Source organism: Stegostoma tigrinum, chromosome 26 (genome assembly GCF_030684315.1).
Source record: "Stegostoma tigrinum isolate sSteTig4 chromosome 26, sSteTig4.hap1, whole genome shotgun sequence".
In the NCBI taxonomy this organism is placed as follows: Eukaryota; Metazoa; Chordata; class Chondrichthyes; order Orectolobiformes; family Stegostomatidae; genus Stegostoma; species Stegostoma tigrinum.
This window is the reverse complement of record NC_081379.1, coordinates 35,408,681-35,434,284: the sequence shown is the minus strand read 5'-3', so window position 1 is coordinate 35,434,284 and position 25,604 is coordinate 35,408,681. Positions and strand designations below refer to the sequence as shown.

At 39.0% G+C, this 25,604-nt stretch overlaps 1 protein-coding gene and 1 long non-coding RNA gene across 4 annotated transcripts in view; both read right to left on the bottom strand.

The window, feature by feature from the left end:
• Positions 1–6,328: 6,328 nt before the first annotated feature.
• On the bottom strand, positions 6,329–13,329 carry LOC125464217 (uncharacterized). The gene is made up of 3 exons (XR_007249982.2): positions 13,232–13,329; positions 8,011–8,095; positions 6,329–7,124 (listed from the first exon to the last, which is right to left on the bottom strand). It is a non-coding gene; the product is annotated as an uncharacterized LOC125464217 (long non-coding RNA).
• Positions 13,330–16,076: 2,747 nt separating this feature from the next.
• The window catches only part of suds3 (SDS3 homolog, SIN3A corepressor complex component), a 56,599-nt gene continuing 47,071 nt past the window's right edge, over positions 16,077–25,604 (bottom strand). For all 3 annotated transcript variants that reach the window (XM_059655095.1, XM_059655097.1, XM_059655096.1), the window contains exons 11-12: positions 24,817–24,901; positions 16,077–17,746 (exon numbers count right to left, since the gene is read on the bottom strand). In XM_059655095.1, the coding sequence (XP_059511078.1) occupies positions 17,648–17,746; positions 24,817–24,901 (184 nt within the window). In that variant the 3' untranslated portion in view covers positions 16,077–17,647. The remainder of the gene's footprint in view (positions 17,747–24,816; positions 24,902–25,604) is intronic.

The window sequence follows — 25,604 nt, the reverse complement described above, 5'->3', positions numbered from 1 at the left end:
AGTGAACCAACCAGTTATTGATTTGAAAAGGGGGCATCTGATGAAGTGTGCCCATTGACCTGGGCTCCATCCAATTTCACAATCCACTGGCCTGCACAGCTTTGTGTAGCAATAATTATAAAATTTGCCACTGATATATCCAAAGGACATATCATACATTTGTGAGCATAACTGCTGAAAGAGGTGGGCCTCCACCATCCTTTCCATACAAGTAACAATATGCAATGAATGTGGCATTGCTAGCAGATGTATTACTTGGAGTTTTCAGATGTTCACATATGGTCTGGGTTTTGTGGGAAGTCTCTCATATGTTCCAATCCACACATTTCCTGTTATGTAGAAGGTGGATGGAATTCAGAGAATGACGTCATTGCAGAAAGTCTTTTATCTTCTGCCATATCCAGGCAAAATTTCTTTTAATACAGATCTCTTCCTTCCAGTGGTCAAATTATTCTCAGATAAGGCCAGTGGCTAGAGCTGTATTGCACCACAGATAAAAATATTTGCCTTCTTGAACACCTGTGCAATTCGACTTTGCAAAATCTAGATGGTAAATTCACGTTCCCTACAACCCATAACCTGGTTTTCATCATCAGAAATTTCTGATTAGATGCATGCAACATGCTCTCAAGACTACTCTGTAGTTAGTTTCATGCAACATTTAATTGGAAGATTGAAATGTATTTAAGCAGCAAATCCATGAAGCAGTGTTTTACATACAATACTCCCCTGATAATTATATGAAGCATGGGAAATTTGGAGGTGTAAAAATTTAAGAACATTTATGCTTGGTTAAAAGGTTGAGTAGTTAAGAATATGGAATAGCTGTGAAGTATCCAAACTGTGATGAAAACTGGCTTATCACACATGAACATGAAGGCTCTGTATTTGAACAGATTCTTTTTTTAATTGTGTACCAGAATATCTGTAGCTAGCTGCTGTCATTAAGAGAACTCAGCGTGGTGACGACTTTGGAAGTGAATCTAGTTAGAAACATCAGAGCATATGCATTAACGTTACTTAATTACCGAGAAACAAAAATGTTTAAAACTTGGGAGTTTTATAAATGTAGATTTCATGAATATTTATGACACCCTCAGGAAAGGAGCACAAACTGCTAACTAGAAATATGCAGTTAAAAAAAATTGAGTAAAATCATGAAGGTTTTGGCAGCTTTATCGTAAAAGGTCAATTTATGTCAAAGCAGTCAGGAATAAAGAAAATGCATGTATTCATACATCCTTATCATATCCTCAGGTTTCCAAAATGACTTCACATCCAATTAATTCATATTTGAATTACAGTTATTGTAGGCAAACACAGCAATAATTTTTACACACAACAAAATACTACAAATAAGAACTGGGGAGAATAAACATTAACTTATTTCAGAGTTTGTAGGTTGAGGGAGAAACTTTGGTCAGGAGCCTAGGAAGTTTTGATAGTCTTCATCAAATGCCATGGGATCCTTTGAGTCCACTTGTATAAGCAGATGAGGCCTCAACTTCTCATTGTATCTCAAAGAAGAAAATGGAAACAAAGAGCTCTTGTTAAAGACACCGCCTGATATTTTGTTTAAGGGATGCCTTGAGGTTTACTGCAAAAACCTAGGGAATACACCTGAACCATCATCTGCTGAAACTTCAAGTTATGCAAACCAAACCCCTTTCTGTATACCTAAGTGTACTGTTGAATGAACAGTCTTAACATTTCATAGTAAATTAAAGAGGTAGCTAGGGAATGAAGTTAGAAACCAACTTTTAAGAAATAATTATTATTAATATTTAATAATTAATAAGATATTATTGACATGACCTTAATACAAGAGGTTTGTATGGTACTAAAATAAATTATGTCGTTGACAAATTGACAATTTTACAAGCAACCTCAAATATCAAATCTAGTTCTGCACTCCAAAGACCTTGGAGTTGCTCCACCTGCGATATGACAGTTGTTTGAAATGCAGCAGAAACTCAAATAGAATTTTAAGTGTAGTGCAGTCAAGTTCAAAACATTTAATCCTGTCAAAGGGAAGAGTTTGGTTATAAATTTGAACTATAAAGCTAACTGGTAAGTTGCTATTAAATACTGTCGTGTCATGTGGTGAAGTCTCCACCTGGTAGATACAGTCCCTAAATCTTCTTGAATGCAGTCACTTCTAAAGATTCTTCATTCACAGCACAAAATTTCTACACAGTACTTGAGTAATAAAGCATTTGGAATTATTCCTCAGAGGCCAGTATCCCATTACCAAGTCACCGTGGAGAGTCCTTGACAGTGGTTTTAAACATTTTTTCCTTCCACACTGAGACCACACATGATCCCAAAACCCCACTCAAATTTTCACTGTCACTGAGGCAAACCCCAGCACGTCACTGTGGAGAGCCCTTGACACTGATCCAGCTCCCTCACAGCTAGATCTCCGAGTGAACAGGATGTCTGACATGCCTTATGTCAGCCAGAGTTCCCTGATTAGGGCTGTTAACCTGGTCCAATCAGGAAGCTCATATTCTGAGGAAAACCTGGCTCACCCTGATACAATCATTACAGCTTTGCCCATTAAAATTATTCACACAGAAATGGTTAATATACGGACACTGACTCAAATCCTATGCAAGGCAAGTTAACTTGTTATCTAGAGCATGACTTTATTTCCAGATGGAGACCAATACTCTATTCAAAACATTTCACAGATTAATATATTCTCCTCTATTTGGCAGATAAATGTAGACAATTCTATGCATAACATGTATAGGACCTTTTTTTTTGAAGATGCTTAAATGCCAGTTTGATTGCTACAAAAGTGAGATTACTGAAACATTTACTTGTGTTTTTCAATATATTCTTGCTCAGCATTTCATCACTACTCGTGACACTCCCCGACACTGGCAATTCTCTAAATACGAACATCTGTTTGGATCAACTTAGAACTAGGGTTTAATAAATAAGAATGGACTGTGTGGAAAGTGTAGTGCACAAGAAACCAAAAGAGGAAGACAAATCATTAGAACTTATTTAAAAACCTTGTACCTAAATGCACATAGTATTCAAAATAAAGTTGACGAGCCAATGGCACAAATAGAGACATTTGGGTCCAGCTGGTAGAGATTGCTGCAAAGTGGTTACAGGAAGATCAGGACTGGGAGTTAAATGTCCAAGGGGACTTAATATTCCAAAAAGATACACAAGGAGGAGCAGGAGGTGGAGATTATTTATTGGTTAAGGATGACATCAAGGCTGTATTAAGGCATCATTTTGGCACGAGGGACAAAATGTTGACTCAGCCTGGGTGGAAATAAGAAGCAAGGGAAGAAACCCCTTGATGGCAATAATTTACAAGCCCCCAAACTGTTTTTCCAAAGTAGGGCATAGTATAAACCAGGAAACAATGAGGCCTTCTGAGAAGGACGCAATGGTATTTATGGGTGAATTGAACATGCTTACTGACTGAATTAATCAAATTCACAAGGTAGGCTCGGAAAAAATTCATAAGACTGTGTGAGGGATTGTTTCTTAGAGCCACATGTCATGGAGCCAACCAGAGAACTGGCTTCTTTAGATTTGATGTTATATGATGAGGAAGAATTGACAAATGGTCGTGTAGTTACAGATCGTCTTGAAGGAGTGACCACAATATGCTGGAGTTTCAAATTATGATTGAATGAGTGAAGACAGTGATGCATTAGGGAGTTTTAGTTTCGAGCAAAGGCCTGAGGAAGGAGTTGACCTAAGTTGACTGGACAAAAATATTAAAGGGCAGGGCAGTTGAAGAACAGCTGCAGAAGTTTCAGGAGATACTAAAGATTAAATTAAAGTGTATTCCCAAGAGCAAGTACACTTGTAAAATTTTGAAAAAAAATCATCCACGGCTTAACAAGGAAGTCAAGGATAACAAAGCCAAAAACTAGGGCATATCGTCCTGCAAACGTTAGTGGCACTCTGGAGGACTGGAAGAACTTTAAACATCAGCTAGGGGTTACTAAAAGCAAAGTACAAAAGCAAACTAGCAGAAAACAAAAGCACTGATACCAAAAGCTTTGATAAGTATAAAGAAAGAAAGAATAGTAAAAGTAAGTGTTGGCCCTTTAGAGAGCAAAAATAGTAACATCATATTGGAACCTTAGAAATGGCAGAAACACCATAACAATATTTTGTCACTTTTTTCCCAGTGGAAAATAATAATTTCTTCCCAATATCTACAGTTACCACAGAGGAACTTGATGAAATTACTAGAACTAGGGAAAAGGTATTAAGTAAACTGATGAGGCTAAAGACAGGTAGGTCCCTGGTGCCTGATGATCTGTACCCTAAGGTGTTAAAAAGAGGTGGCAGCAGAGATAGTGGATGCATTTGTTACAATATTCCAGAAGTCCCTATATTCTGCAAAGGTACCAGTGAGCAAAAAAAAACACACTAGTGTGACACCCTTCTTCAAGAAAGGGGATGGGCAAAATGTGGAAAACTATAGACCATAGACCAGTTAGTTTGACTCTGTAGTGGGGACGTTGCTGGAGTCAGTCATAAAGAAGGAGATAATCGAAAATATGGAAAAACAGAGCTCATCTCACTAGCGTCCACATAGTTTCATGAAGGGTAAATCATGCTCGACAAACTTGCTGGAGTTTGTTGAGGAAGCAACCAGCAACGTGGATAATGGGGATCTAGTGGATGTGGTGTATCTAGACTTCCAAAAGGCAGTTGAGAAAGTGCTGCTTGAAAGACTGATCCAAAAGGTTAAGTGTAGTGTATTGGTTTCATTAGAGAATTAGCTATCTGATAGAAAGCAGAGGGTCAGGATAAATGGTTCTTTCTCCGGAGGTTGAACTGTAACTAGTGAGGTACTGCAAGATTCAGTTCTCAGATCATAACTATTTACAATCCATACAAATGATCTGCAAGCAGGGACAGAGTGTAACATAGCAAATTTGGTGGATGATACTAAAATAGATGGGAAAGTAGGCTTTGAAGAGGAGATAAAGACTTTACAGATGAATAGTGATAGGCTAGGAGAATGGGCCAGAAATAGCAGATGGAATTTAACATGGATGTATGCAAGGTTATCCATTTTGGCTGGAAAAAAGGGACAAGTTATTATTTCAATCTTATTGAAACAGATTCAAAGTGTGTCAATGCAAAGGGATCTGGTTGTCCTTTGTGCATAAATCGCACAAAAAGTGGGTCTGCAGGTGCAGTATACATTTAGAAAGGCAAATGGAAGCCTGGCATTAATTGCGAAAGGACTGGATTATAAAAGTACAGAAGTGTCGTGACATTATGTGAGGCATTGCTCAGACCATACCTGGAGTATTGTGTCCAGTTTGGCCTCCTTACTTGAGGAAAGATAGAACATAGAACATAGAAAAGTACAGCACAGTACAGGCCCTTCGGCCCATGATGTTGTGCCGTGGAATAATCCTAATCCAAAAGTAAAATAACCTAACCTACATTCCCCTCAATTCACTGCTGTCCATGTGCATGTCCAGCAGTCGCTTAAATGTCACTAATGACTCCGCTTCCGCGACGATATGGTCGCACTGGAAGTATTTTGGAGAAGTTACACCAGATTGATTTTGGAGATAAAAGGGCAGTCATACAAGGAGCAGTTGAATAGTTTAGGCTTATACTTGCTGGGATTCAGAAGAATGAGGGGAATCTGATTGAGGCGTATGAAATGATAAAGGGGATTGTTAAGGTGGACGTGGAACATGTACCCCCTTGTGGGACAGTCTTGAATAAAGACATTATTGATTTAGAGTGAGAGGAGGGAACAGGGAGGGATGAGGACAAACTATTTCTCTCAGAGTGTTGTGAATCTGAGGAACTCATGGTCTCAGAGTACAGATTCAAGAAAGAAATGATGAAAAACAGAATGAAGGACTGTGGGGAGTAGGCAAGAAAGTGGACTTCAGACCAGGATACAATCATGTTAAATGGCAGAGTGGGCTTGAAGGGCTAAATTGCCTGTTCCTGCTCCTAATTCCTATGTTCCTATGTCCTAAGTCTTAAGTAGATGGCCAAGGAGTTAGGATGCAAAACCTCAGCAGAATGGATTTCCAATCTCGTAGCGGATTTTGTATACAGCAGGCTTTGGATAAAACCAAAATCAAAAAGAAAAGAACTGCAGATCCTGGAAATCTAAAGCAAAAACAGAAATAGCTGGAAAAACTCAGCAGGTCCGGCAGCACCTGTGGAAAGAAAGTAGTGTCGTCGTTACAGGTTCAGGAGGAAGGATCACTGGGCCTGAAATGTTAACTTTGATTTTTCTCGCCAGAGTTTCAGCCACACCTGCTGGGTTTTTCCAGCTATTTCTGCTTTTGTTTGGATGAAATAATGTGTTTTCAGATGTGTATTCTGCCCAAAAGATATCATGTTTGTCATGATAAAAGAAAGACACATGACATTAAAACCCATCATTTCCCTGTCCCAGAGATAGTAGGAACTGCCAATGCTGGAGAATTTGAGACAACATGGTGTGAAACTGGATGAACACGGCAGGCCAAGCAGAGTCAGAGGAGCAGGAAAGCTGACGTTTTGGGTCGAGACCCTTCTTCAGAAATCTGGGTCTCAACTTGAAACTTCCCTGCCCCAACACTGTTGAGCAGCACAGTAGTTCAATGGTTAGCACTGTTGCCGCACAGTGCCAGGGATTCGATTCCAGCCTTAGGTAACTGTATGCAGTTAGCACACCACGTGCAGACTTTGGGACTGTTCCTCCCACAGTCCAAAGATGTGGAGTTTAGGTGGATTGGCCATGCTAACTTGTCCATAGTGTCCAGAGGGTGTGCAAGCTAAGTGGATTAGCCATGGGAAATGTACGGTTACAGGGATAGGGTAGAGGGTCAGGTCTGGGTGAGATGCTCTTGAGAGGGTCAGTGTTGACTCAATGGGCTGAATGGCCTGCTTCCACACTGTAGTAATCCTAAGATTTCTCACAAGTAATTGTAAGTCTAAGACTGCCGTGTAATTTTGCAATCAAACTGGCCCTAGTCATTAAAAATTACATTTTATGAGCCTTTAATCCTGCGATTATAAGAACTGAAGCCATGCAGAACAATTTAATGATCAGAAGTAATTTGAATACGAAAACAATCTTCATAACCACATATTTAAATTCTTCCAATGATCTGTAATGCAAAGAAATTTCAACATGTGATTATTTCTTTATAATGATTAGCGCAATCAGTAAAGCAGCATCATTTCATACACTCTTAAAAACAATGAATATTATTAATAATCAGAACCAATTTGTTGCAAAATTGCACAGTATTATAGAACAGTGATAGTTGCTGATCTCTGTAAGCTTGTGTGAAGATATTTAGTTCAGGCTATTTCAAATAAAATGCCCAATGATTCATTTCATCCTCTTTTGTCAGGCAGAAGATATGGAAGCCTGAGCACAAGCAGGTTCAGGAACAGCTTCTTTCCAGCTGTTATCAGAGTCTTTAATGACTGTAGCCTCAAATAATGTAACCTGCAATGTATCCTGTATGCCTCTGAGTCTTTTTGATCTGTACATCCTTTGCTTGCTGTGATCTGCCTTTACTGTTCATAAACAAAGCTTTTCACTATATTTCGGTACATATGACAATAAAATCAAAATCATTCAACTGCACCATTGCTATTCCTCATCATGAAGCTAGCTGAGAACAGTAAGGGTCTGAAAACAGATCGTCTCTCTTACATTCACTGGCAGAGGAGTGAGGAATGCATATATTTAGGGTAAGAAGAGAAAACAATAAATCTTGTGATATAATAAGAGAATACAATGGGAGATGGGGACAAGTCCAACCTGAGGTGTTAATCCAAATGATTTTCAAAATAGCTCTACAATTTCATTCCACACATTGTGCTGCCGTAGGTTTTACATCATTAAGAAATAGAATTGCCTACAGCTGATCAGATTCATATGCATTTTTACAAAAGACATGATAAAAGTCTATGATAAATCCATGATAAAAGATTTGCATCTCCCCAAGCAAACTTATCAAGTTGTTAGTATAAACCTCCCACCTTTGGTGGTTTCGTATCTTCCAGCTCCTCTCCCTGAAATACAGGAACTCTTAAAACTCCTGAGAAGCATTGTTTCCAAAATTGCCTTGAAATCATATGAAATCAAAACATTATGTAAATATAAAGCCAGCATGAATGGTTTAAATTGCATATCATATTACATCGATTCCAATTATTCACACCACCTACCTTGTTTTGCCTCAATTACGTACCCACCTTTCAGATTCTTCATGTGTAACATCATAAAAATTTGCCTAGCAACTTGGCCAAAATTCAATGCATAGTTTGCACTTCCTGTAAAATTAATCTACAGTGCTTTGTCAACGACATTCCCTTATATTATTTCACCTTGAGAAGCAACAATGGAAGACAGCAACTTCTTTAAAAAATATTAAAGCTACCTGCTTGTGTTGGTGGTGTCTGCATGTTGGCAGTGAGCTGTGGAGGTGAGGTGTGAAAGGAGAAGGTGGGGACTGAAATAATATAGGGGATAATTCCCCTAACATTTGATAAATCTCGATTTGCTAGACATTTTACACAATTTATAATACTTACCCCAATTATACTTCTTCATGGCATAAATTATACTTGCTGAAAGTCAACATTGCTATATAACAATTTTTTTTTAAATGTTCATGCTTTGTGGGTGAGGCTGGCTAGGCCAGCATTTATTACCAATCCCTAACTGTCCTTGAGAAAAAGTAGTGGTAGCCTTCTTGAATCATGATAACCTTTAGGATATAGGAACACACACAGTTCATATAGGAAGGCAGTTTCAGGTTTTTAATCCAAGGACAGCAAAGACATAATTCCTAATGAGGATGGCATGTGGCTTGGAGCAGAACTTTCTGATGGTGGCTTTCCCATGCACTGCTGCCCTTGTTCTTCAAGTTGATGGAAGCTGTGTGGGTTTGCAAGGTGCTGCTGAAGGACCCTTGGTGAATTGCTGCAGTGCACCTTGCAGATGATGCACCTTTATGCCACTGTGCGTTAGTGGTAAAGAAAATCATTCATGAAGGTGGCAGATGAGGTGAGCTTTGCCCTGGATGGTGTCAGGCCTTGAGTATTGTTAGAATGGCACTCATTCAGGAAAGTGGAGAGTTTCCGTCACACTACTGACCAAAGTTTGCTGTAATTTCTCTTGCTGCTGAGTTATTCGTAATTCCTTGCCTCTCACCTGCTCTTGTAGGCAGTACTTTTATGGCTGGTCCAGTACAGTGTTTGCTCAACGATAACTCCCCAAGATGTTGTGAGAGGGAGAATTCAGCTATGGTAATGTCATTGAATACCAAAAGGGAATGGCTAGATTTTCTGCTCTTGGAGATGAACATTGTGCCACTCAAGATCCAGGCAAATATTACTTGCAACTCATGAGCCCAAATTAGGATGCCAAATAGGCTTGCTGCATATGTCACTCTTACTTTGCATTTTGTTTCAGGTCCATGGTTCTTGTTTAGACAAAGACTATAATGAGGACAAAAACTGAAATCCAAATTGAGTGCCAGTAAACAGATCATTTCTGAATATGTGCCACCTGATAGTTAGCCACATAAGGGGACATGACAAAGCTATCAAGAGTAAACCAAAAGGGTGATCATTTGCCAAATTAAATGTGCCCTCCCTTTGGTAAACAGAACATAACTGGGCAATTCTAGATAACAAAGTGTGAGAGTTCTCTCAGCTTTTGAGCTCCTAAGATGCCGCTTGGCCTGCTGTGTTCATCCAGCTTCACACTTTGTTATCTTGATTCTCCGCATCTGCAGTTCCCATTAGCTCTGATAACTGGCAGATAGATGCCAGTGTCATAGCTGTACTGTAATACCTTGGCAAGGGGCATAGCTAGCTCTGAAGTATGAGTCTTCATGAGAGTTGCTGGAATGTTGTCAGGTGCCATAAATTTGCAGTATCCGATGCCTTCAGTCATTTCTTTATATCATGTGGAATGAATGCTAGGCATCTCAGGAGGAGGCCAAGATGGATAACCACTCTGCACTTCTAGCTGAAGACGGATGCAAATGTTTCAGTCTTTTCTTTTGCACGTGTTGGGCTCTCCCATCTTTAAGGAACACGGTATTTGTGGAGTCTCCTCTGCCATTATTTGTAACTGAAATTAGCAGGACTGCAGAGCTTAGATCTCATCCTTAAGTTGTAGGATCACGTAGCCCTGTCTATTACATGCTGCTTCCAAGTCCTGTGTTGAAGCAGATCGACATATGATGTTTAGGTATGTCTTGTTGCTCCTGGTGTGCCCTCCTGCACTCTTCTTTGAGCCAGGATTGATACCTATGGTTGATGGTAATACTAGAATGGAGAATTACGCAAGTCTACAAAGGTTGAATCATTCTGCTGATGGCCCAGAATATGCCATGGATAGCCAGTCTTTAGTTGTTGAATCTATTCAAAACCTGTCCCATTTTGCACAGTGATAGAGCTGCGCAACATAATGGAGTGTGTCCTCAATGTGAAGATGAAAAACTTTGTTTCCACACGAACTTAGCAGTAATCACTTAGAGGTCTACAGCACTGAGAAATAAAAAACCTGTCGGTCTCATCATTTCTCTGCCAGTCAGGAAAAAAATCCTAATTATTTTAATTCCATTTTTCGACATTTAGCTTGTAACCTTGTATGCTCTGGTATCACAAGTGCACATCTGAATACTTCTTAAAGGTCACAAGGGTTTCTACATCTACCACCCTCTGGGTGAAAAACCTTCTCCTCATATCCCCTCTAAACCTCCTGCCCTTACTATACACCTATGCCCCTGGTCATTGATCTCTCCACCACGAGGAAACATTTTTTCCTGTCCTCGCCCCTCATAATTTTATAAATCTCAATCATGTCCTCCCATCTCCTCTGCTCCAAAGAAAATAACCCCGTTCTATCCAATCTCTCTTCATAACTAAACCTCTCCAGGCAAAGCAACATCCTCATAAATCTCATTTGCGTTCTGTCTAGTGTAATCACATCCCTCCTATAAATGTGGGTTCCACAACTGCATACAATTCTCTAGCTGTGGCCTAACACAACCCAATCTATTTTGTGACTAATTCACTAGAACGTGTAGATCACTCTGCATTTCAGAATTCTGCAGTCATTCACCATTTAAGTAATATTTTCCCTTCAATACTGTCATGTACAGACAAATCAGCAACAGGTAGATTGAACATGAACATAGAAGAGTATAGCTCAGTACAGGCCCTTCGGCCCATGATGTTGTGCCAACCTATTATCCTAAGATCAAACTACCCTGCATGCCCTACATTATACCATCATCCATGTGCCTATCCAAGAGTTGCTTAAATGTCCCTAATGTATCTGACTCCACTACCATGCCAACAGTGCATTCCGTACACCCACCAATCTCTGTACAAAGGACCTACCTCTGACATCTCCCCTCTACCTTTCTCCAATCACCTTAAAATTTCCCCCTTGAAAGTCTTTTCTGCCCTGGAAAAAAGTCTTTGGCTATTCATTCTATCTATGCCCCTCATCATCTTGTAAACTTCTATCAAGTCACCTCTCATCCTTCTATGCCCCAATGAAAAAAGCCCTAGCTCCCTCAACCTTCCCTCATAAGATCTGCTCTCCAGTCCAGGCAGCTTCCTGGTAAATCTCCTCTGCACCCTCTCTAAAGCTTCCACATCCTTCTTATAAAGAGGCGACCAAAACTGAACACAATATTCCAAGTGTGGTCTAACAAGGGTTTTATAGGGCTGCAGCATAACCTCACGGCTCTTAAACTCAGTTCCCCTTCCAATGAAAGCCAACACACTATATGCCTTCTTTACAACCCTATCAACTTGGGTGATTGTGAATGTGAACCAACTGTCAATGTGGACCTCGAGATCCCTCTGTTCTTCCACACTGCCAAAGAATCCTGCCATTAACCCTGTATTCCGCATTCAAATTCAACCTTCCAAAATGAATCACTTCACACTTTTCTGGGTTGAATTCGATCTGCTGCTTCTTTGCCCAGCTCTGCATCTTGTCAATGTCCCACTGCAACCTACAACAGCCCTCCACACTACCCACAACTCCACCAACCCTCATACCATTGGCAAACTTACTAACCCACCCTTCCACTTCCTCATCTAAGTCATTTGTAAAGATCACAAAGATCTAAGATCCCAGAACAGATCCATGCAGAACACTACTGGTCACCGAGCTCCCAGCTGAATACATCAACTACCACCTCTGTCTTCTTTTGGGCAGCCAGTTTTGTATCCAGACAGCTAAATTTCCCTGAATCCCATACTCCATTTTCTGAATTGATACAAATGAGATCAATGGGTCTTTCCCCATTATTGCTTCCCTCACCACCTGCCTCTGACACAGGTCAGCAGTTATGTCCTTTACAATTCAGTCAGCTTCAGTTGGTACTGATGCTTTTGAGCCACACTTGGTGATGGACATTGAAGTGGGTATTCATTGTCTTTGTGAACCTCAGTGCTTCCTCCAAGAGGTATTCTATAACACTGATTCACAAGGCAAGCAGTAGCTGATAATGTGCAGATTTCTTCTTCATCTTTGCCATGATGCCATGAGTGTTAAAGGGCTCTGGAGTCAACATTAAGGACTGCTAAAGCAATTCCCTTCACTACATACCACGGGATAGAGCATAGCCAAGTATGGCAATTGTGGTGCCTTGCACACTACGTGTAAGGTACGATTCCATGAGTATGATCTATGTCAGGCTATTGCTTGACTAATCTGTGCAACAACCCCTTCAATTTTGGCACAATCTTCCAGCTATCAGGACTGGGCTTGTAGTAGCTATGCCTAGGCTGGGGCCAGTTTGTTTTTTTTAAACTGAAGTTGTTTGATACAATTGAGAAACAGGGAATGTTTTGCAGATACATTAGTTTACATTTCCTAACGAGCCAATAACATTCTGTCTTTGACAGATTTAAGTGCATTATTAGAGCTGCATTTTGCCTCTGCATCCACAGTTGAACAACACCAAGCAACATAGTTTGAACATATGGGATATTCAAATTTATAAAATGTATGGTAAAACTGCCTGACAGGCAGAAAGGCAGCATGCACATTGATAATCTGTAATCACAATTATGATCTGTCTGTTTGATTTGTTTAACATACCCGTGATGCCTCATTCAAAGCTCTATTAATTCTAACTATTTATTTTGAATTAAGACAAAAGCAATCTCCTTGATTAGGTGTGTTTCATGGTCAATTTCAAAAATTGTATATTAAGAATACCTTTGTTCCTTCAAAAGGTTTAATGTTAACCTTTTGCCTCCTCTGATGATGTTGAATTAATTCAGAATTTTCAACTTGTGCTATTATGTTTTGAAACTAAAAGAGAGAATAAAGAAAATTATGAGTAAGGTGTCAGACAATTAGAATAATCACATAGCAAAAATATTAGGATCCACCTAGTGGATAATTCTCATTGAGATCATTGCTGATTATCAAACACTGAATGGCACTCCATTGCATCTGGCATTTTCAAATTTTATTGTTGGGTGTGGTAGTGGAGGGTGGGTGTGTGTGTCGGGGGGGGGGAGGGGGGAGAAGATGGCACCAAAACTAATCTTCTAAAAGCATTATCCATTTAATTCCAATGTCCTTCCTTCTGAATACCTAATTTCTTAAAATGTTTCTTTACACTTCTAAAAGGCTATTATCAATAGGATGTTACGTATCCCACAAACTCTACATATCAAAATCTTCCTTTCTTTTTCTTTTGATGATTGGACAATTTATGGCATCTCATTAAGGGTTCACTCACTGAAAGGAAATAAACGTCCTCACTTCCGATGTTAAATGGCAACTACATTTCAAAAACTCTTTAAATGACTGTAAAATGCTTTCGGACATCCTTTCGTCATGAAAAGCATTCTATGAATCAAAGTCTTTCTTTCATTCACTTTGTTAGAACCATTCACGGCTTCAGACATGTATCAGCTCTTTCATAACCTATTCTAATTTAAAAACAGACCTAGTTCCTCTGGTTTACAGAATTAGCATGCCCACCCCCAACTCCACTCCACATTTATTTGGTCGACTATAAGAGAGGTTAACAAGAAATGCAACTGTGTTGTAGTCTGCATACATTTATTAATTAATGTAAGAGACAATATACACCTTTACAGACTTGTATGAAATGTCAACCTAATTTTATATACTATCATTAACAATGGCAAAGCTTCACATCAGCATAACCAGATTATATTGATACTGATTCAAAGGGTATACTTAGGACTGTTGACAAAAAGCTGAATCAAAGAGAATTACTTGAAAGCCCTGATTGCAGTTAAGAGGGAAATCCAAAACTTATGAAATCATTGTTATTAATGGGAGTTGCACAAGGTCTCAATTAGAGGAATGGACTTTTTGGAGGGTTGAAGAATTGGAGAAGGTTACTACCAAAAAGGATAGTAGAGGTCATAAAGAGATTCGAACATGTGGAAGACAACTTTAAACTGAACAAAATACAATTGAAATGGATTAAAGTTAAACATTCTGAATACATCTCTCTCATCTTGTACTTTTGACATTCTTTTATGGCATAGGAATATTGCTGGCATGACTAGCATTTGATCTCCATTGCCGATTTCCCTCATGCTGGTATTGAGCCAGTTGCTTGAATTGCTACAGTCCATCTGGTATCTACACTTGCTACAGGCTACTTAGAGTTACAGTTCCTTCAATTTCAGCACTCCTGGATAGAAAAAATAAAAACTTCAGTATCCCTAGATACTAACTACTAGCACTAGGAACATCTACACACCTAAAATGCTTCAACCGCTCAAGCTTGTCATCAAAATATAGACGAGCACTAAACGAGTCAATTGGGGCACGTATTATCATGGATATGAGATTTATTTTTCTGTACTTCCCAAGATTCAGACCTGGACAAAATTTGCTAATAGATCATAGCCAAGAGTCATTAAACGTACAGACATAGTAGTACACGAGATCTTACAGTTTAATTTAAAGCCAGAACAAGTGTAGGAATAAGAAGTTAACCCCTATCCACTTATCCACAAGTAAGAGAAGGTAAGGTTCACAATCAAGACAGCTAGATCTTTTTCAAGCAGTCTTGCCTCAGGTAAAGTTCAAATTTTACTCCAGTATGGCAGCACAATCTGCATCATGTCCTCTGCACAGTTCAAAAGTCTGAGATGTATCTTATGGAAGAGATGCAAAATTGAAGATCACCCAGCTTATTGAGGCAGTACTATACAAAGACATTCTTTCTAATGAAAAATCAAACTCTCCATATATCACAGTTATTGCAGTGTTGCCAGTTTTTTGGTTTTCATTTCTTGCATTTAAAATGTTTTGCTTTAGAAACCATTAGTGCTCTAGCTTACAATTAATCCACGATTCAAACAGATTAAATTGATTATTTATATGATACATATCCATGAAACTTTGCTGTACATAAACAGGTTGTGGCACTTACCTACAATAGCAACTACCACTATAAATCAAAAGGAATTAGAAAACAGAAGATGCCAAAAATCGCATAACAGGTCAGGCAGCATCTGTGGCAAGAAAGAGTTACTGCTTCATGTCAATATCTTTTGCTGTGAAGCACTTTGGGATGCAGTGGTAATATGAAATCTGTTACACAATGCAAACTTTTTCTTGCTTTTTGGGTGGTCATTTCAATTTTTTTCATTGCACTGCTCAAGAACAGAACACTGCCCCATGAAAAGAATGTGGATGAATCCAGAATTAGATGCATAGAGATAAAATTAAACAGCAACTTTTCATAGGAAGTGGTAATATTGTTGAACAAATGCAAAGCAAAGCAAACATCTTTTAATATTTGCTACTCAGATAACTTGCCACATTTTCATTTCAAGTCAGCTATTGGAGGGTCTTGTAAGTGTTAACTACTTTTATTACAGCAGGATTATTTGGGATTCATAAGCAATATACCAATCCCATAAAATATCATCTAACAAACTGGCAAAGTGAGTACTTTGTCGGAACATTATCTTCAAAGCTATAGGATTTTGTTTAATATTCCATGACAAAAATGAAGTCAAAATTTCTTTATCTCAGTCAAAGATAAACAAAGAATAACACAAGCAGTGCAAAAATTTTATTTCAATTGATAAAGGTGAATAAAACGCAATTGCAGTCTTGACTGTATTATTCATTATATTAATGCGTCATGATGTATTCAATTATCATGCGTAAGGAATTACATCCGTGACTCAAATGTCACCATGGGTCATGTGTACAGTAACACTATTCTCCAACACTTTAAAAACAAAAAAGTCAAAATGGACATTTAGAAAGATGACATTACCACATTGACAAAACAAAAAACACGTTTCCTTAATTAAATCACTGATCCATTGTGGCATTTTAGGATACTGACACAGCAAACTGGAACAAGTTTTGTTGCATGTCATCAACTGAATTTCAACACCTTGTTGCCTGAAGAATTCAAATATTTTCAAACTTGACACGATCGTGCCATTAATAAACAGGATTTAGCAGCAGTACCATTTAAGTAAGACAGTAAATTCATCAATGAACCAAAATAAAAACTAAATTTGCTATGATTTTCTTCTCAAAATAAGATCCCCTTGCACCAAATGTCGAATCCATTTTGGAAAAAAATTGAACAGCGAGACAGTGCGCAAGAGAGACTGTGAGAGTGTGCTACAGTGTGGCATGCAGATAACAGAACCTCTCTCAGATCCTTTGTGACAGTTCTAAGCGCACCGTAGTGGTAATGCATTAAATACAATTTGTCACATGATCAAATTACAAACGGAGTATATTTCTGATTTAATCAAATCATTGAAAATTGTTTTAGTAGGAACAAGTATTTCAAATATTTGAATGTTTCCCGAGAGCCAAACCAAAAGGGAGGAGGCTTAAGCCTTTCTGAATCACCCATGAGCATTTTCAGATGACAACTTCAAAGTAGAGCTGTACACTGGCAAATGAAGTTAGTAATATAAATTAAAGTAGAATTATTTGACTTGATTCTGTTCCAAGCTTAGAGGTTGTAAAACACTTCAAAAGGAATAACAGTAGAGCTTCCAGTACCAAACACAATCAAAGTTGCCACCGCCATAAGAGATTTATTAACGCTTACAGGGAAGACCACAAAACAAACTCAAGTTGATTTATTTTAAAAAAAACCAAGGTTATTTAATACACATTTAAAAACAAAAAAAAGCGTGTTTTTGGCAAGTGCCCAATAGTGACCATGGTAAAGCATTCTATTACAAAATAAACAGCATGTACAAAATAAACTTGTCTTCAAAAAAAAAAGTGACTGAATTGTTCCGGGTCGGAGGTCCCAGACTGTCCAGCAAATGAAGCAAAATTGGTTTTCATCTTGTCATCTGGAATAAGTGAAATGATCCACTAACTGGCAGTTCTCAGCCCTAAAGAATGCTCAACTTCATCTTAGACGAAGATGAAAGGAAAGAAAAATCCTTGAAAAGGCGAATTTTATTCTTAAAAATATACACAATCAAAACCAGCATTAGAAAAAGAGTGTCTTCAAATCATGTGTTCTTCAGTCTGTCACTAAGTTTGCTTGTATTAATACAGATTTCCATATAAAAAAAACAGGAAGGAGTTACTCTCTGAGCAGAGAGATAATAGAAGATCTGTCAAGAATATGGTTTGATGCTAGGCAGCAGATCGCCTACGTATAATGAATACTCCTCTATGTAACTGTCCCAAATATATACGCATCTTTGTGCTGTCACTCGTCTTCCTCACCCATATCTGTGAAAATCAAAAATACAATCAGATGAATACCCCCCAAAAAAATCTTTAACACTAATATAGTTCTAACTGTCCTTAGTGCTTTATGATAACCATAATATTATCTTACATTCATTCTGGGACATGTGCATCACTGGCAATGCCAGCATTTATTGCTGATCCCAATTTATTGTCCTCGAGAAGGTGGTCACTAGCTATGTTGCTGAACTGCTGCAGTCCGTGGGTGCTAGCTACAAAGTACTATTCAGAAGCATGTTCCAGGATTCTGACCAAATGGTAGTGAAGCACAGAAAAAGCTCCAAATCAGGACAATGTGCAACTTGCATGGGAGCTTGCAGCCTGTGACGTTCCCATACATCTGCTGCCCTTTCAAGTGGTACAGTTTGAGAGCTTGAAAAGCAACATTGAAGGAGCCCTAGGGAGGTCACATGCATCTTGTAGGTAATACGCAATGTTGCTACTGTGTGTTGGTGGTACAGGCAGTGAAGGTTTAATGTGATAGATGGGTGGCTATCAAGCAGTCTGCTTTGTCCTGGAGCTGCATTCATGCAACTAAGTGACAAGTCTTCCACCACACCCTTAACTTGCATGTTACAGATAGTGGATAGGTTTTCGGGGGCGAGAGAACATATCCACTGCAGGATTTCTAGTCTCTGAACACAGTGTTTACATGTGTTTAGTTCTGGGGTATTTTACTGGGAGTACAAAACTGAAGTCCATTGACAGAGTTTTAGAACATCCAGACAAAAGGACCGTGTAGAGATACTACAGCCAGGGATGCATGAATCCCTGAACATATAAATATGGCATTGTACATTTGAACAAGAAATTTTGATTTGCAGTCCAATGTATTGTTCAACTACCAAGAGATGAATATTTCTGTTATACACACATTTACACTGCTCCTAATGATTTAACTTCCAAGTATCTGCCCTTAACATTTAATTGCTATTTAATTTCTTTCGTCTTCTACCACAATTTAAATTTGTTCTATTTGAATTTATCACAAGTTACTATGTCAGATCACAAAATATGTATCGATACACTTCTGATGTGAGAAAACATGGCAGCCAATTTACAAAGTGCAAGGAGAATAAAGCGGAAATGCAATAAGGACTTGGTAATTGGCCTTTTATAAATGAAATCGAATGAAGTGTAAATATGGGCCAAAGCCTCAAATAGGACATTACTTGTTCTTCGAACAGTAACCTGGGATATTTACATTTACCCAACAGTACAACTGGGCTTTGACTTCTATGTTCATTCACCAGATATCAGCATGATTGCCAAGATCTAACCAAGGACGTGGCAATGAGCTGCCTAAGTTAGCTGTGTGTACATTTCACAGGGCAGTTAAGAATTATCTGGGTTTGATACAGGTTTACAGTGCCACACATGACAGACTGAATTAGGATGCCAGGTTTACTACCTCAAAAGGACACGAATGAACTAGTTATTGTTTCCCCCAGTCATCCAACAATTTCTGCAGTCACCATTACGAGTAATATCACTCCAGATTTGTTTAAATAACAGAATTCTTAATGACTGTGATCAAGGTTAACTTTCCATTCTCAATCTCTTTGCAATCTTTGAAATGATTGATCACAGCATTCTCCTCCAACACCCCATCTTCCCCATTCAGCACTCCATCTTTTCTCCTGGCTCCATTTCTATCTTCCTAATTGTAACCAGATAGCCATTTGCATTGGCTTTTCTACCTGGTCCCACACTGTTAAATATTGTCATCTTCTAAGCATCTATCCTTGGTCCCCTCCTATTTTTCATCTACACTATCCTTGAGTACCATCATCTGATGGTACAGCATTAGCTTGTTCTGGGTGCTGAAACCCTAGTAATCTGCATTTTGGAGTACTAAAAGAAGCATCCTTGGAAATACTGGATGCATTGGTGATCATCTTCAAAACTTCTAGAGACTCTGGAGCAGTTTCTACAGATTGGATGGTAGCAAAGGGAACCGATCTGTATATAATAAAGAAAGAAACAGAACTAAAGACCAGTTAGCATAACTTCAGAAGTGGGGAAAATGCTAGAGCCCGTAACAATTTGAAAGCATAAACAGGATTAGACAGTCAATATGGATCTACGAGACAAAAATCATGTTTAATCAATCTACTCGGAGTTTCTTTTTCAGATTATAACTGGTAGAATAGATAAGGGAGAGTCAGTGGGTGTGGTGCATTTAGATTTCAAGAAGACTTTTTTGATAAGGTCACACTAAGCCACTAGAGGGCAAAAATAAATCACCCAGATTGGGGACAATATATTGTTACGGATTGGCAATCAGATCACAGACCTCAAACAGAAGAGAAATCAATGAATCTTTTTCTAGAAGCTCAGGTGTAACTTGTGGTAAACCATAGGGATCACCGTTTGGACCTTAGCTATTCACAATACATAAATGACATGGATGAAAAACACAGAAGTACTATTTCCAAGTTTGCTGATAAAACAAAAATTAGGTCAGAATGGGAGTTGAGACGAGATCTGAAAGTTGGTTCATGGTGATTATGTGTGGACCTATGCATGGCAGATACAATACACTGTGGAAAATGTGAAGTCACACACTGGTGTGGAAAAACAGAAAGGCAATTATTACTTAAAATGGTGATATACTGGGAAATACACAATCGCGAATATACAAAGGGATGATGTCCTTGGACACCAGCCAATGAAAGTAAACAGGCAGAAACAGCAAGCAATTAGAAAGGCAAATGGCATGTCAGCCTTCACTACATGACAACTTAAATTCAGAACAAGGGATGTCTTACTGCAGTTATAAAGAGCTTTGGTGGACTACAGCTGGAGTATTATGTGCATATTTGTCTCCCTACCAAAGATAGGATATACAGGAGAGACAGGATGAGGACAGGAGGCTCTCTCGGCTGATACCGGGATTCACACACTTCGGCCCATCGAGTCTGCACCGACATAACTACCACTAAGTGTGCTAATCCCAGTTTTCTACACTTGTCCCTTACCCTTGAATGTTATGACATGTGAAGTACTCATCCAAATACTTGGTTTTAAAAAGGTTGTAAGGTTTCCATCCTGCACTACCTTCCCATGTAGTGCATTCCAGATTGCCACCACCTGCTGAGTGAAAAAGATTTTTTTCTGCAAATCCGCACTGAATCTCCTGCCCTTAGCCTAAAACTATGCCGTTTTGTGATTGAGCCCCCAACCAAGGGGAACTGTTAATCTCTGTTCACCTTGTCCACGCCCCTAATAATCTTATACATCTCAATCATGTCCACCCCACCAATCTTCTCTGCTCCAAAGAAAACAATCCAAGCCAATCTGATCTGTCCTTATTGCTCAATTTCTCCATCCTAGGTAAAATCCTGATGATCCTCCTCTGTACCCTTTCTGGTGCAGTGACATCCTTCCAGTAGTAAGGTGACCAGAACTGCACACAGCGTTCCAGTTGTGACCTGAACAATGTTCTTTACAACTCCAATATTACCTCCCTGCTCTTATACTCTACGCCACAACTGATGAAAGCAAGTGTCCCATATGTCTTCTTAACTATCCTATTCACGTGCTCTGTTGACTTCAGCAATCTGTGAATAATTACCTCTAGACCCCTCTATTCCTCTAAGCTACCCAGTGTCCTGCCATTCATGAAATACTCCTTCATCTTGTTTCTTCTTGTGAAGTGCATCACCTGACACACGTCAGTGTTAAATACCATCTGCCACTGGTCTGCCCATCTGACCAACCCATCTATGTCTTCACGTATCAACGTCTTCACGTTATCAACATCCTCACTATTAACCACTCTACCAATCTTAGAGATGTCTACAAATTTGCTTAACATTTCCCCCCCACATTTTCACCTACATCATTTATAAATATAGCAAACAACACATCCCAGTATTGATCCTTATGGCATACCACTGGACACTAGGTTCCAATCACTCAAACAGTCTTATACCACTAGTGTGTCCCCTATTAAGCCAGCACCTGAATCACCACACCAAGTTTCCCTCAATTCCAAGTGCTTTGACCTTCCCAATCCCCTGTGTGGAACCTTGTCAAAAGCTTTGCTAAAATCCATACAAACTGCATCAACTGAACTTCCCTCATCCACACACTCGATCACACGAGGAAAAATTTGTTCAACCGGCACTTATTCATTGGAGCTCAGAAGAATGGAGTTGGGGAAGGGGGGGTCTCAGTTTGAAACAGATACAATTCTAACAGGGCTAGACAGACTCTATGTAGGGAGAATGTTTCTCCCAGATGGGGCGCCTGGGCCAGTGGGCAGTTTAATGGGTACAGATTCAACCATTTAGGACTGAACTATACTAAAATTTCTTCAGAGGATGGTCAATTTGCAGAATTCTCTACCACGGGCCGCAGTGGAGGGCTCTCTGCTCCTCTCTGGGCTCTTCACTCTTGCTACAAACTGCTTATTCAAAATCAAGTGCTGGATATGAAGATATTCTGCCCAGTTAAATATTGCAAGGGCTGCAGCCAGTTTTCAGTGCCCTCTCCATGCTTCATGCTCTAGCTGCCAACTCCCTGCTAACAGTCTGAAATTAATCCAGTTAAGTACACAACCCTGGAACTACAGTTAACTTCAATATAAAATTCCAAAGACAGATAGTCTATTTATTCCCACCTCCAGAATATCACAAGATTCAGACCACAGCACTCGCTCCTTGTCCTTTGCTGAAGTCTTCAATCATGCCTTTGCTAACCTCCTGATTCAGCTATTCAAATGCACTCCTGACTATTGTCAGGCAGTATGTAGCAATGAGTTCAATAAATAGTTTATCTGGACTTTCTTTTAACAATAGCTATGGGGAAATGTTGTCAACAGATGGTAAATCCTCAATGCTCCTGTTTGAGCAAGTTATTAAGGGTCACCAGGGATGGGCAACAAACACTGGCCACCCAGTGAAGCCTACATGCCCGGACTGGAGTGAATCCAAAAACATCACTTGAACTGATACACGTGATGTCATCCAGAATTCTGCCTCCCTCATCTTAGACTGCAGCAAGTTCCATTCCCCCATCACCTCTGTGATCTCGCCAGCTCCCGACCAAACAACATTAGTGATTGTAAATTCTCATTCATGCTTCAAATGCTTCTATGGCCTCACCACTCCCAATTTCTCTAGTATTACTGTTCAAGGTATAGGTATTCCTTTAACCTGACCTCTTGTACATCTCCTACTTTAAATGCTGCATCACTGTTTCAGTTTCTCAGCGTCAAGCTCTGAAATTCTCTGCATCCTTCGCTTTCTTCCTTTAAGACATTCTGAAAGGCCATCCTCCATGACTAAGCTTTTGGCCATTTGACCTAATGTCATTGCATGATACGTGTCATACTTTGTTCTTTAAAGCTCCTGAGAAGATATTTGAAATATTTCATCATGTTCGAGGTATCAAATATATTATTATTCAATCCACAACATGCCACCTTGGCCTTTGAATTCATGCCTCTGAATTAGTAGTCTCGGCCTCCAGATTACTAATACTGTAACACAACAATATGCTGCTCAACTAAATTGTGTGGGCCCTGCATTGAAGTATCTTCCTAGATATTTTCAAGTCTCTGGGAATAAGATTTGAACTCTCAAATGTCTGACTCAGAAGCAAGAGTGATTCATCTACATTAGGCAGGGATTTTCATATCTTGGCTCACTGGTCCATAGTTTCATCCTGTTCACTTTAATGGGTTAGTGAGAATTGAAACAGTGAAGTCTAATCATTACATCTAAAATCTCCTCACAATCATACAAGAGCAATCAAGCCCAGAAATGTATTATACCAGCACCTGAATATGATGCTTTCTTAGAAGTAATCAACATTAGTGATTTCAGCTGACTACATCAGTTTTGTTCCAGCAAACAAGACTTCACTATGTAAACCTACATTGCGTACCACTGTACCAAGATACATTTCTTAACAACTAAACAGCACTGAAACTGAACAGCAAATACCACACAAATCAGAATTACAATATACTGAAGACTTAGCAGTAAAACAAATTTACATCTCTTCAAATTGCTATTATAAGCATATTCCAAACCTGTTAATGTGAATAATGGAAATAAAGTGAAAAATGACGAAATAAAAAAGTTGAAATATTTTGGGTAACATTGGATGGAAATGGTCAATTCAAAAAGGTCAGAATTAAACAAGAACAGTTGATAAAGAAGAGGACTTAAAAAACATGACACCAGATTATTATACTGGATGTTTCTATAACATGTACAATATCATTGAATCTTGACATTTACATTAATACAAATGTTTATTCTGTTAATGGATTAAAGATACACAAATGAGATTAAAGATGTATTCTCCCCCCACCTCCTCTCCCACCCCCCCCCCCCACCCCCACACACACACACACAATGTGGTGATGGCAAGCTACTTTCTTAAACTAGTGTAATCTAATTGGTGCAGTTTCTCCTCCAGTCCAGTTAGTGAGGGAGGTCCAGGGCTTTGACCAAGAACAGTGATGTAACGGTGACACACTATAAGTCAGGATAAGACATGGCTTGGAGGGGAACTTATTTTTTTCCTTCGATGAATGGAGGTGATGGATTTTGAAGGAGAGTCAAAGGAGCACTGGTGAATTATTGCAGTTGATCTCTAAAGAGTTTCCACAGCTGCTACTGGTCACAGGGAGTGAATGTTTAAGTAGTAGAATTAGGGTTTATCATCACATATACTCAAGTGTAGGGTGCAGGAGTACAATGAGCAGTGTACAAAGTCGCCATTCCAAGCACTATCTTAGGTACAAAAGGTACCTAGATGCAAAATCTTCCATACAAAAACAGAAAAATAGAGAAATAAGTTAAACAGTTCAATATTACAGCAATTCTTAGTGTAAAGTAGACAAATTAAATAAAGTCAAACATTACAGTCCTCCTTAAGTCATGGGGTCTGCAGACGTCCATGCTGGCTTTCTCCACAAGGGTTGTTAAAGTGAAGTTACCAGATCAGGCTTTAAAAAGAGAAGGTACCCAAATTAAAATATCTGTCAGAATGCTAAAGTATTAAGGCACACTGTTCAGAAGAAATAATAATACCTCATTCGTTCCAACTGAGCTAATTACACAACTAATCTTCGTGTTATCCTTGGATTCCAGATAGATAGCCTGACTTTTGTGATACCTATAAAAGGAAAGAAAACATTTGTAAGCACGCTTCACATTATTGCAGTTAAAAGCAATATTCTTTTTCACACCCAATTCACAGGCCTAAACTCCAAGTACTTACCAAGGCAAGTATATCAGTGCAGCAACAAGCAAGTACTGCATGGTCATGGACTCTGTCCCTTTAGATAAGATGAAATTAAAGACTTTGTCTATTCTGTTTGGTCAGGTGAAAATCAAGAGGTTGCAGAGCTTGCTTTTATATTCTCACAGGATATGGACTTTGCTGGCTGGCCAGCATTTATTGTCCATCCCTCGTAGTCCTCAGTAACTAATTCAAAAGAGGACCAATGAGGATATACCTCACTTGCTAACATTCCCACTCAGAAACTGTAAAAGAAAATCAGATAAACTAGTTATTCAACTCATTGCTGTTTACATGTCTGCATGACCACAGTAACTGCACTTTAGAACAGTCAATGGCTTGTGAAGAATGTCAAGGCTCTCTCAAGACATGATTACAGGATATCAAATCACAAGTCACAGTTCTTTCTTCCCCAAGTTTGGTTACAGAAACACAGTGTAGTTGGCAATATTATCCAGTTTAATGAAAGCAATAGCCAAAATTAAAATCACCTTTTAAACAATCGGTCCCATTTATTAAGGGAATATATTTAAAAGTAAACTCAAATATGGAGACAACCTCCCTAAGTCCTCAACAC